The sequence below is a fragment of the Lontra canadensis genome, unplaced genomic scaffold, assembly GCF_010015895.1.
Source record: "Lontra canadensis isolate GAN:19392208 unplaced genomic scaffold, GSC_riverotter_1.0 scaffold1, whole genome shotgun sequence".
NCBI lineage: Eukaryota > Metazoa > Chordata > Mammalia > Carnivora > Mustelidae > Lontra > Lontra canadensis.
Window position 1 is genome coordinate 67,136,105 of NW_022630995.1, and position 12,406 is coordinate 67,148,510.

General features: G+C 57.3%; 1 protein-coding gene across 3 annotated transcripts; it reads left to right on the forward strand.

Annotated features, from left to right (window-relative positions):
* Positions 1–278: 278 nt before the first annotated feature.
* Positions 279–3,903, forward strand: SPON2 (spondin 2). 3 transcript variants are annotated; one of them, XM_032856689.1, is made up of 6 exons: positions 279–560; positions 996–1,221; positions 1,436–1,659; positions 1,730–1,921; positions 2,242–2,422; positions 3,651–3,903. In XM_032856689.1, the coding sequence occupies exons 2-6, from the start codon at positions 999–1,001 to the stop codon at positions 3,833–3,835; spliced, it is 1,005 nt and encodes a 334-aa protein (XP_032712580.1). In that variant the 5' UTR covers positions 279–560; positions 996–998; the 3' UTR covers positions 3,836–3,903. The 3 variants fall into 3 exon arrangements, with proteins under 3 accessions (XP_032712580.1, XP_032712559.1, XP_032712569.1); XM_032856668.1 differs by having other exon boundaries at positions 280–552; XM_032856678.1 differs by lacking the exon at positions 279–560 and having other exon boundaries at positions 953–1,221.
* Positions 3,904–12,406: the final 8,503 nt, after the last annotated feature.

The window sequence follows — 12,406 nt, forward strand, 5'->3', positions numbered from 1 at the left end:
GTGTGTGCCCAAACCCAGCACCCCAGGCCAAGGGATGCCTGAACTGGGAGCCCCCACTTCTCCAGCTCATCTCCAACACAGGGACTGACGTCAGGCCAGGAATGTGGCCCCTCGGTCCCACCCTGCCTGGAGGGTGTAATATGCTGGCACTCCCCAGCCCAGCTCGCCTCCCAAGCCTCCCAGCCGCGACTGTGGCAGCACCTCCCGGGAGACACTAAGCCGGGTTTGTTGGGAAGGGGGAGCGGCCCGGAGAGGAGCGGAGGGCGGGGAGGCGGGAGGGAAAGACAAAGAAAGGGGTGCGGCAAGTGGCAGGCGCCCGAGGGAGGAGAGTGACCTCAGCTCCGGAGAAGCATCTGCTCGGCGGCAGAGCGAGGGCGGACGGCACTGGAGGAGCCCCTTCTCTCCCTCTCCCCGTCTGAGCTTCGGCTCTCTGCAGCGCCGTGGCCGGCTGGGGGCTGTCCTGGGCGTAAATTAGAGCTCTGGGCTCTGGGCTCCCACAGGGACCATTCGCTGCCACAGACCAGCCGCCAGCCCTCCCGCCACTCCTGCTGGGTGAGTAGGTGTGTGAGGGGGATGCGCCCCTGTCCCCATCTGGAGGCGCTGGGCCTCCTGGCACTTTCCTGGGCCCGGCAGCCCGCAGCACCGGGAAGCCTGTATTTGCTGGGGTCATCCCGGGCACTGCGTGCCTGAAGTGCACCCTCCAGATTCCCCGGACTCAGGGATGCTGCCCCCCCCCAAGCCCCCTCCCTCCTCCTCCATCCCCCCTCCCCCGCATGGCTGAGACCAAGCCAGGACTCCGAATCTGCTGGGCTTGGGATCCAAGTGTAACCTGACCCGGCTTGGCTTTCAGGGATGGGACGGGGGTCCCCCTGAGCCTGATGTGGGTGGGGGTGAGAAGGCATAGTGGGGAACGCTGCACTCCAGGAGGTCCTTGCCTCTGCCCCCTCTCCAGGGACCTGTGGTGCCAGCTGGTGGAGCTCTCCCTCTGCTCCTAGGTCATGGGAGCCCCAAGTCACGCCACCACCTGGGGCAGGGCCCTCTGGGCTGTCCTTCTGACCACACTTGGCTCTGTGGCCAGCCAGCCGCTGGGGGGAGAGTCTGTCTGCACAGCCCGGCCCCTGGCCAAGTACAGCATCACCTTCACGGGCAAGTGGAGCCAGACAGCATTCCCCAAGCAGTACCCCCTGTTTCGGCCCCCCGCACAGTGGTCCTCCCTGCTGGGTAAGTGCAGCGGTGCTGCCCGGTCCCGCCCAACCTGCGGTGACCCTCGCCCCACCCCAGCGCTGCACCGCACTTCCCCGTGGGCAGGGTGGACGCGCTCATCCCGTTTCCTGCAGTGCCAGAAATCTCTGCTGCGCACGTCCTGCCGGGCTTGGGCCCTGACCGGGGAACATGCGCCCCTCGGCCGGCGGCTCACACGCCCCCTCGCGCGCAGGGGCCGCGCACAGCTCCGACTACAGCTTGTGGAGGAAGAACCAGTACGTCAGCGACGGGCTCAGGGACTTTGCGGAGCGGGGCGAGGCCTGGGCCCTGATGCGGGAGATGGAGGCGGCGGGAGAGAAGCTGCAGAGCGTGCACGAGGTGTTCTCGGCGCCCGCCGTGCCCAGCGGCACCGGACAGACGTCCGCGGAGCTGGAGGCCCACTCGCGACACTCGCTGGTGAGCCGGGCGGCGGTGGGGGGAGGAGGGGGGCCGCGGCTGCCCGGCTAAGCGCCCGCCCTCCCCCCAGGTGTCCTTCGTGGTCCGCATCGTTCCCAGCCCGGACTGGTTTGTGGGCGTGGACAGTCTGGACCTATGCGACGGGGACCGCTGGAGGGAGCAGGTTGCTGTGGACCTTTACCCGTACGACGCGGGGACCGACAGCGGCTTTACCTTCTCCTCCCCCAACTTCGCGACCATCCCGCAGGACACGGTGACGGAGGTAAGGGGGGACGGAGGGGAGGGGATGATGGAGGGGAGGGACCAGAGGTCCCCCCCAACAGGTGGCTCTCAGGTTAGTGCGCCGCCTCGTCCCTGACCGCAAGACGCCAGGTCTGCACGCGGCAGCTCTTCAGGGCGGAGGGCCTAGGCGGCGCACCAGACTGCCGGGGCGGCCCCTGCGGCCCCACCTGGAGACCCCGCCCCGAGACCCCGCCCCGCGGCCCCACCTGCAGACCACGCCCCGCGGTCCCGCCCCAGGCGTGCTCACGTAGGCCGCCGGGTGTCGCCGGGCCGCAGCGGATAAGGCTGCTCTCTCCGCAGATAACCTCCTCCTCTCCCAGCCACCCTGCAAACTCCTTCTACTACCCCCGGCTGAAGTCCCTGCCCCCAATCGCCAGAGTGACCTTGGTGCGACTCCGGCATAACCCCAGGGCCTTCGTCCCGCCCGCCCCAGGCCCCGTGGGCGTTGGCGGGAGCAATGAGATCGTGGACAGCGTCTCAGGTGAGCGTGTTGGCGCCCCGCCGCCAGGACCCCTGCAAGCTCCCGGCCGCAGCATGGCCATTCTGGGCACCAGGGAGGCCCTGATGGCCCGCGGGCTGCAGTGGGGAGAAGCACCCCTCGGGTTTGCGGGCCACACAGGGACCCGTGACAGGGCAGCTGTCAATACTGACCCCCGTGAGTGAGGTCCTTCTGTCCCACCTGCACAATCATCCTTAATGGCGAGTGGCCACCACACTGAAAGAGGAAAGGACACTCGGGGGCAGAAACTGTCCCAAAGGGACCTCTTTGAGGAGTCAGTGACACCTCCACACACTCCACTTCCCAAGACCACACTGGTAACCTGCTCCTCATGGGGGCCAGTGGTCCAGGGACCACGACCCTCCGTGTCTACCCACTCCAGTGATTCCCCCAGGGGAGTCCCCCATCCAGCTATGGCAGAGCTGGGAAAGGTGCTCCCTCCCAAGCCGGCTCCTGGGTGTAATGTGCCCTCATGGCTAATGGGTGCCGTGGGGGAGGGAGAGATGGCGGGGCAGGTGGTGTTAGGGTGTGCAAGGGGCGGAGTCAAACCAGCCAGAGGCTGTGTGAAGAAAGACAGGGGCTCAGGTGTTGGGCATAGGACGCTGTGGGCTCTAGGGTTCCCCCGGTTCAGCATCGGATGGCAAGGGCTCTGAGATTTAACCCTCCCCTTAGGAAGCTGGGGGCCCTGGGGGTTCGGAGCCCTTAGTGCAGCACAGTGGGGGTTTGGGGAGATGTGGGTTTTGGCTGACCAGTGAACTCTTGTACATTTGCCCAGGAGTGAGTGGTAAAGCAGGCCCTCATCAGTGGCGTCCCCGCGTGTGACCTGTATCATAGCTGATGGTCAGGACACCACTGAATGGATCCCTCTCTGTTCCCCTCCCCTGCCCCCTGGCAGAAGGGATAGTGGGGGTCCAGCCATGAGCAGGTGTGGGGGTCTGAAACACAGAGCCCCCTGCCAGCCCAGCTGCATCAGAGCAGGCCCCTCCCCTGGCCTCCTGGTCCTGGCTGCCAGAGCTGGCGTCCCAGAGTCCCCCATGAGGGGGAGTCCCTGGAGGTGTCTCAGTGGGGGGTTGCAGGCAGTGTGATTGGCGGTCTTGTGGTGGGCTCTAAGGCATGCTGATAAATCCCCGCTCCTTGTGATGCCCACATGGGGCTGGTCTTGTACAAGAGACGCACACCTGCTCACAGCCCTCTCTTGTGCTCGGTCCAGTTGCAGAAACGCCGCTGGACTGCGAGGTCTCCCTGTGGTCATCCTGGGGGCTGTGTGCAGGTCCATGTGGGAAGCTGGGAGCCAAGAGCAGGACTCGCTACATCCGCATGCAGCCTGCCAACCACGGGGCACCCTGCCCCGAGCTCGAAGAGGAGGCCGAGTGCGTCCCCGACAACTGTGTCTGAGACCAGAGCCCTGCAGGCCCTCCACCCCTCGTGGTGGCTGAGCCTGGTGGTTCAGTGGACCACGTGGGGCTCTGAGCTTCGGTGCTGACCAACCCCCCCCCACAGATGGGTCTCCAGTGGCTGGGTGGAGCAGGACTCCGGGGGAGGCATCTCCTTTCAATGAGCTCTCCCCTCGGGCACCCAGTCCTGGGACCTACTCTTCTGGGGGAGTCCAGCCCTGAGGTTACATTGCGCTCCGCTCTACTTCCTGCTGGTCGGAGGTCGTCTTGCATGCGGACTGCGTGTCCACAGGGCCCACAGCATCCACGGGTCCACCTACAGGAGAGCTGCACACCCAGCCCCAGGAGCCCCAGGCTACTGCGGATATGAAATACCTTGGACCTGCTGTCCCTGGGGGCACCAGCGCCCACAGGCCGAGACTACCCCGGACAGGTCATGTAGGTCAAGTGGGTAAAGGAGAATAGGCTCTGACAACTCGCCTTGGCATTGTCACGTGACCCATCTCCTTTCACTTGAATAAAGACTGTTTCCTGACATCAGGGGCCCTTGTCTTGCATTTCCTGGCAGGGCCCCGGGAGGGCCACTGTCCCACCCCAAGTAGGGTCTCCCCTGCCTGGAGGGCATGCTGAGATTCCTGGAAGGACACTGGGCAGCCTCTGACTGGCGCGAAGGAGGTGTTCACACACACCCAGCACACACGGGGGCTGCTGGTGGGACCAGTGGGGACTTCAGAGGAACAGCGAGGCCATGTGCAGCCACCCACAGCTGTTCCCTGAGGCCAGCCGGTCCCTGTACCTGGCCACTGACCGCCAAGCCCCACCGCCTCATTACAGCTTCCCTGAGGGCTCACTGTTCCTCCGCCCGGGCCCTTGTCTGAGGTCAGGGGTCTCCACCTCACCCATCAGCATGGATCCCATGGGAGTCTCTGAGCCCTGGGCTGGGCTGGCCACTCAGAGAAAGATCAGGAGATGGGGAAAGCCTCCTCTCTATTCCTAGAACATTCTTCCACCTGCTTGGACACATGCAGAATCAGATCCAACAACTACCCCCTCCCCCCTTCTGTCCACTGCCCTCTCCCACCCACCTCCCCCACCCTTGTCCACCACCCCCTCAATGTCCCTGCTGATATCTGGTTACTTCCATACAGAGACCCCTCTCACCTCTGCTTCTCTGTTTTCTCTGACACTTCTCCCACCCACTTTCCTGAGGGGCAGTCTTGGGTCCCCACATGCTCAGACCTCCTGCTGAGGAGCCATCCACACCCCGTAGAAGCAGCTCATGCAGGACACCTACCCAGCCTCAGACACATCCAGGGCCATCCCTCTCCTGTCCCCTACTTGGTCATTCGCAGCAGCCAGTGTCTCCCCCTCCTATCTTGGGGGTCGTTTCTCTTGGCCTCCCTTTCCCCATCACGTCCTCCTGCTCCTGTGTCCACTTCCACTCACTCGCCTAGGAAGGACTCTCCCCATTTCTGGTTCCCAGTGTCTCCCTCCACATGGGACTCCCTGCTTTGCTGCCATGGGGGGCTCCATGTCCACTGCACCCAGGGTCCACGCTCCTTGCTCTTTGGCCTCTCCCTCTCAGCAACCCCTCCCCCACCCACCTACCCTCCCAACATGTCCCCACTGGATAGGCCGTTCTACTTCCCTATCTCTTCTGATGGAGCTCCTCTACCCTGGACACCCCTTCACACTGTGATCCTATACTCCCCTGACACTCCTCCCCACTGCTCTCCTTTACCCCGCTAACCCCTCCCCATGACCACCACCCCACACCCCTCCCCACAGCTCCCCTCCACCCCTCCCCACAGCTCTCCTCCACGTCCCCCCCCACCCCTTCCCATGAGCTTGATCTCAGGCCCCTCTGCCCTATATTGTTGCTGACCTCCTTGTACCCATTCCTCTCTCCAGAAGAGATGTATGTCCCCAGTGGTCGCCTTGACCCTTGAAGCAGTGAAAGAGCGGCTTGTGAACCTTTATCCCCCAACAGGGATAGACTTCCAGCCAGCACCTTGGGTATGTCCTGCCCAACAGACTGGGAGCTGTAGCCTAGGAGGAGAGACTCACCTGAAAGATGTTCTCAGCAGATGGTCCCTGAGGGTCTCTAAACACATCACCTCAGGGCACAGCTGAGATAACTCATGACACCTCGCTTTCCGGAGCTGGGGTGCCCACCTGTGCTCCTCACTGAGAGCCCAGAAGGACCTGGAAATGCAAGAAGGCCCAGCCCCCTCGCAGCCATGCCTCAGCCTCCCACAGGCTTGCCTTTCCACCTTCCAGGGGAGCCCTGCTCTGTCTGGATAGACTCTTTGGGAGTGCTGTAAGCAGACGTTTCCGTCTGTCTGCTCAGGCACACAGCGTGCCCATGGGCAGCAGTGGGCACAGTAGGCCCCTGGCAAATAGCCTGGGGTGAAGGGCGTGCACTTGGCCACGGTCTGCACAGCGCAGCCCGGGCATAAGGCACAGCCGCCGCACGCCTGCTGAATGAATGAATGGAGAGCTCAGTCATCTTTGTTTCTCTTCCAAGAGGCCTGATCCTGAGCCCCTGCAAATACTAGACCAACCAAGACTTCTTCCAGACACGTGTGATATGTGTGCATCATGGAGTGACTGAAGGCGGGAAGCAGGCAGTTCCTTGGGGGCCGCGGCAAGAACCAGCAGGAGCTGGGCTCTTGCAGGAGGCTCTGCTGGCCTGGGTGCCTTCAGCCTGGGGTGTCTGAGGCCCTCCCGGGCACCGGCCCAGAGTGGGGCTGTCCCTTCAGGGGCCCACCCTCTCTTGCATTTGGATCTGTGTAGCGAATTAGCCCATTCCTCAGTAGAAGCCCATACTCACACGGGCATGAAGCTGGAAAACCCCTAATTATAGGCTTTGCTTGGAGAGTCCTGCGCTGGTGACGCCCTGAGCACAAGTCTTCCCAAGACATCACTGTGGACTCAGGGCTCAAACACCCACCATATAGCATGGACTCACCCTCAGAACTCACCAATCACATGTGGAAAGCCGGAAAACCACAGAAACAAAGCCAGGAAGTCACGGATGGGATGATCAGGGAATAGGACATGACTAAGCCTGTTGACTGTGTGATCCGAACCTGCACTCAAAACCCCAAAGTACAGAGCATCCAGGGGCTCTGTCAGTCAAGTGTCTACCTTGGGCTCAGGTCATGATCTCAGGGTCCTGGGATCAAGTCCTGCATCGGGCTTCCTGCTGAGGGGGGAGCCTGCTTCTCCCCTGCCTCTGCCGCTCCCCCTGCTCATGTTCTCTCTGTCTCTCTCCAATAAATAGGTAAACTCTTTCAAAAAAGAAGACCTCAGGCACCTCAGACCTGAGCACCTGGCCTGACCACAGACCTCAACCTGAGAAGCTCAACTGGGTGCCCCAGTCAGGGACAAGACCGTGTACTGTCTTCAGGGGCTAGAGGGTCCTGTTGGAGCCCTAGCCAGGGGGCAGGGCAGGGCTAGTGCTGGGGGTCCCCTGCAGCTCCCAGCCCCTTCCCTCCTTCGGGAGCATGTCGGTACGTGGGGCCGCTGGGGGTGACGAGCATCACTCTTTGGGGCCAGAACATTTACTGCCCCGAGATGCTCCAGACTCCGGAGCACAAGCCGACTTGGAGGGGCCTCAGCAGAAGCCACGCCGGAGCCATCACCCTGCAGATGGCCCCCAAGAGGGTGCGCAGGCCCTGCAGCTGGCTTAGAACCCTGGCTGGGTTAGGACTGAGCTTTAAGGGGTGCAGGATAAAGCCGTATACAGAACCTACATCAGACGCCGGTGCTGCCGGGCCAGGGTGTGAGCTGCTCCTTTCGGAGGGCAACCAGAGACACCCTCACTGACCAGCCCACCTCTGAACAAAGCTTGATGGAGGGGGAGCCCGTGGTGACCGGGGATGAGTGTCCCAGCAGGGTATCAGCTAGAGGCGCAGGCCCTGCCATGTCAGGGGGACAGCCAGGAGGCCAAGGTGGGTCCCAGGGAGGGGGCACCAGCAGGAGGTCCGCTGGGCGGGCAGCGAGGGAGTGTCCGCTGCTGGTGATGGGAATCCTGTGAGGAGAAAAGAACTTGTCAGTGCATGCTTGTTTTGGAGCAGCATGGAGGGGGCCAAAGGCAGGAGAAAGAAGAGAGTGTGTGGCCCCTGCTCAAACCCAAAGAGAGGACGGCGGGGGCCATGGAGATATGGTCAAAATGGTAAGAAGTGAGTAAAATGGATAAATGGATGAACTCCGAGTTCATTTTGACGTAAAGGCAAGAGAGAGTTGCTCATAGAGCAGCATTTAAGTCTATGCCCAGGGACATCACCTCAAGCCCTGCCTCACTCACAGCATGAAGTTCAGATAGGTCTGGTCCTGCTGGGTCACCTCGGAGAGGGGGAGGGGCAGGGGCTGGGTTCATTCCTGAGATCCAGGGGCTCCTTTACTGCTGTTATGCTGAAGGATGAGGGACATTGGACCAGATGGGGGGTCCCAGCCCCTGTGTTGACCACTGTAGGCCTCCCGCATGGGCGAGACCCGTGTATGCTGATTCCTGGGGGATGGCTGGCAGGACCCCGCGGGTGTCAGGACCAGGAGCCTGCATGTCAAGGATGGGGAGGGGGCTCGTGAGAATCAATCCACTCATTCAGCCACCACAGGCAGGTGACGGGCGTGGGCTAAGTGGTCAGACGGATCTTCCCAGTAGAGAGGGCAGACTGAAAACTCAAACCTAACTCCACTCCTGCCCAAACTCCATCAAAATTACAGAAAAGGGATGTCAGATCCATAAGTCAGGTGCTTGTGTGGGGCTCAGTGTCTGCCCAGGCACTCGGGGGGCACATCCCCCCCCACATCTGCACCTTAACTTCCAGGTGAATGCGTCCGTCTGAGACCCCTACCTTTTTCCTAAGAGGAGGAGAGAACTCCCACTCCCTCCCCCACTTCCCCAAATAAGTAAACAAAACACCTGGCTGGTCCTGGAGCAAAGAGGAGCTGGTGCCCAAGGAAGTGAGCCTGGGAGCAGCTGGGAAAGGCAGGGTTCCCGGAGCGACCCCCTGAGTTGCGTCCATGGCAGAGTCAGGGGGAGCCCAGAGTGCTCCGGTGCTGAGCGGGCCTTGAGGGTGGCGGCAGCCATCCCTCGACACCTCAGATCTCTCTGCAGGAAGCTTCGCAGCTCTGTGTGTGGGTCTCAGGCCTCCCCGACACCGAGTCAAGCAATGAGGGCAACGCAAAAAAACGCCAATTAGATAAGAAAACAATTCACTATGGAAAATCAGCAGGAAAAAGGGCCCATCTTATCATTCAGATAAGATCATAGATAATTAAAGTGTCTGAAAAGGAGTATAAAGCAGCTAAGAGAGAGTGGGATGGGATGGGAAATAATCAGATCAATCTGCAAAGGAAGGACTGGGGGGGCTACAGCACCAGTCCCCCCGCCCAAGAGCTGAGGGAGGCACAGCTGGGGAAAGACTTAGTGACTTGGGGGCTCAGCCAGGGCTGTCGGCCAGCACTCACACACAGACGAAGAGACGGAAAACAGCAAAGATACGGAAGGTAAAATGAGCGGCTCTGACATATTTTCAATGAGATACTATAAAGGATGTGATGTCCCAGAACTTGCTAAAATACAGAGGTACCTCCAGACGCAGCAAGCACAGCACGTCCCCAGCAGGCCAACTGAAAGCCGTCCAGGTCCACGTGTACCCGTGGACGTGCTGAGCTCCATACAAGAGGAGATCTTCAAAGGACACAGCAGAGCAGGACAGCGTCGGTCGGAGTGACAGGAACTTCTTGACAGCAGCAAAGGGAATCAGAAGGCAGTCAAGGGAATCGTGAACCCAACACTCCCTTTAAAAAATGGAAGTTTGTATACGTCTTCAGGCTAACAAAAACGAAGAAAGTCTCGTACCATGAGAACAGCCCTGAAGGAACTTCTCAGGGACAAGCATGCCCTAGTTCTGACTTCAGAAACAGCTCAGAGGCAATGTCACCCAGTAGAAACAAACAGCCTTTACCTCACGCCCTCACGTTAACGGGCCAGAGCAAGGAGCCAGAAGACAAGGGGACGACGGTGGGGTGTGGCGCATCTGTGAGGGGAGAACCTGGCTCTGACCTGGGCAAAGGCTGCAGGGGCAGAGTGTGTTGGGTGTAACTACTTTGGACCCTGAGTCTCCTGAAGGCTTGCAACCTCCGGGGAGGCTTGGATGGCAAATCACGGCTTACCTGGGTCATTGACAGCTCTCAGCACTAGAGCAGCTTCCCGGCCCCACCACCGGGGCACATGCTTCAGGAGCATCGGGCACATGGTTTGCAGGAACCAAGGTGGGCAAAAAGACCCTGTCCTGGAATACTGGGGATCTATTCTCTGACAGCTGATTGCTGCTCCTAGTAACAAAGGTGCAGACAGAGAGGCTGCACCACTGTGGTTGTCCCCTGCCCCGCCCCCCCCACGGCAAAACCCTCCCTCTCCAGCTGAAGTACCCTCCAGGGAATTTGAAAGGCAAGCACACTTTTCTTCTCACTCCCTCTTTATTTTTCACCTTTTTCCTCTTTGGGGAGCTAAATAGTAAAGACAAGGACATTCAAAAGCAATTGCACATATAAGGGAAATTAGGAAGTGACCACACACGTCCAGGGAAAGTCTTAAAAAGACCTAGGAAGATGTCGAGTTACCCTAGGCTGGATCCTCAGCACAGAGACAGCCTATGGCAATCAAAGAAAAAACCTAGGGGCGCCTGGGTGGCTCAATCAGTTAAGCATCTGACTCTTGATCTCAGCTCAGGTCTTAATCTCAGGTCTTAATCAGGGTAATGAGTTCAAGCCCTGTGTTGGGTTCCACATTGGGGGAGCCTATTTAATTTAAAAAAGAAAAAAAAAAAGGAAGGAAAGAAAGGAAGAAAGCAAGAAAGAAAAGAAAAAACATAAACCTTGGGGAACAGGGAGAATCTGATTTTCAGAGTTGCCACATTATTACATTCAAAGGTCCAGTGTTCAACAAAAAATTGCAAGGCATACAAAGACACAGGGAAATATGGCCCAATCAAAGGAAAAAAGTAAATAAACAGGACTGCCTCTTGAAAAAAGTCTAATGGCAAACATACTAGAAAAAGACTTTAGAACAATGGCTTTAAAGATGCTCAAAGAACTAGATCAGACTCCCTTCTTATCTGTAATTACTTACATGTAAATGGATTAAATTCTTAAAAGACAGACTAGCAGAATCTATAAAAACACCTGATCCAACCATAGGTTGTCTACAAGAAACTCACTTGAGATCCAAAGACACAGAGACTGAAAGTGAAAGGATGGAAAAACATACTCCATGCAAACAGTGACCAGAGGAGAGCAGCTTCAGCCACACTAACATCAGACAAAATAGACTTAAATTTGAAAATGGTTACAAGGGACAAAGGACAGTATACACTAATAACATTTCAATATAAGAAAACATAGCAATTATAAACATTTATACACCCAGTGACAGACCATCAAACTATATGAAGCAAAAACTGACGGAATTGAAAGGAGAAATTGCCAGCAGTACAGTAACAGTTGGAAATGTCAGTCCCCTGCTCTCAGTAGAGGATGAACAGCCAGATTGAAGAAAAGTAAGGGCACAGAGGACTTGCCCCAAGCTGCCAGCCAAATGCAGCAGACACACAGAGCCCCTGCCCAGCGACAACCCCACATACGTTCTCCTCACTTGCACTCAGGACAGTTTACAGGACAGACCACATGGGAGACCACGTGGTTAGTCTCAGTAGTATTTAAAAGGTAGATATCATACAAAGTGTCTTCTCTGGCCACAACAGGATGAAGGTAGAAATCAGGAACAGAAGGAAAATGCAACATTCACAAATTTGTCGAAATTAAGTAACATCTCTTAAATCAATTGATCAAAGAAGAAATCACAAGAAAATTAGAAAATACTTAGAAACAAATGAAGATGAAAAATCTTCAGCACAACAGAGCTATGGAATGCAGTGAAAGCAATTCTAAGAGTCAGAGGAAATTTATAGCTATAAACACATTTAAAAACAGAAAAGATTTTAAATCAGCAATCCGAGTTTACCACTTAATGCACTAGGAAGAAAAGAATAGACTACACCCCAAACTAGTGGAAGGAAGGAAATGATAAAGATGAGAATGGAGATAAACAAAATAGAGAATGGGAAAGCAGTAAAGAAAATCCATAAACAAAAAGCTGCTTCCTTGAAAAGATCATCAAAGTTGACAGACCTTTAGCTATATGGGCTAAGAAAAAAAAGAGAGACTCTGATTACTAAAATCAGAAATGAAGTGGGAACATTATCACCGATTCTACAGAAATAAAAAGGATTATCAGAGAGTACTGTGAACCGTTGTACACCAGCAAAGAGGAAAACTTAGATAAGTGGACAAATTCCTGGAAACACAGAACCTACCAAGACTGCATCACGGAGACACAGAAAGTCTGAACAGACCTACGACTGGTAAGGAGACTGAACCAGTAATCAGAAATCCCCAACAGAGCAAAGCCCAGGACTGGACAACTTCACAGGTGAATTCTACCACTTACAGCAGAATTAACACCAATCCTTCCCCAACTTTTCCCAAAAACTGAAGGGGA

Excerpts from the sequence above, each read along its gene's own strand:
- SPON2 (XM_032856689.1), top strand. The coding sequence starts at position 999 with ATGGGAGCCCCAAGTCACGCCACCACCTGGGGCAGGGCCCTCTGGGCT. Across the intron at positions 1,222-1,435 it reads ACAGTGGTCCTCCCTGCTGG|GGGCCGCGCACAGCTCCGAC; the intron begins GTAAGTGCAGCG and ends CCTCGCGCGCAG. Across the intron at positions 1,660-1,729 it reads CCCACTCGCGACACTCGCTG|GTGTCCTTCGTGGTCCGCAT; the intron begins GTGAGCCGGGCG and ends CCCTCCCCCCAG.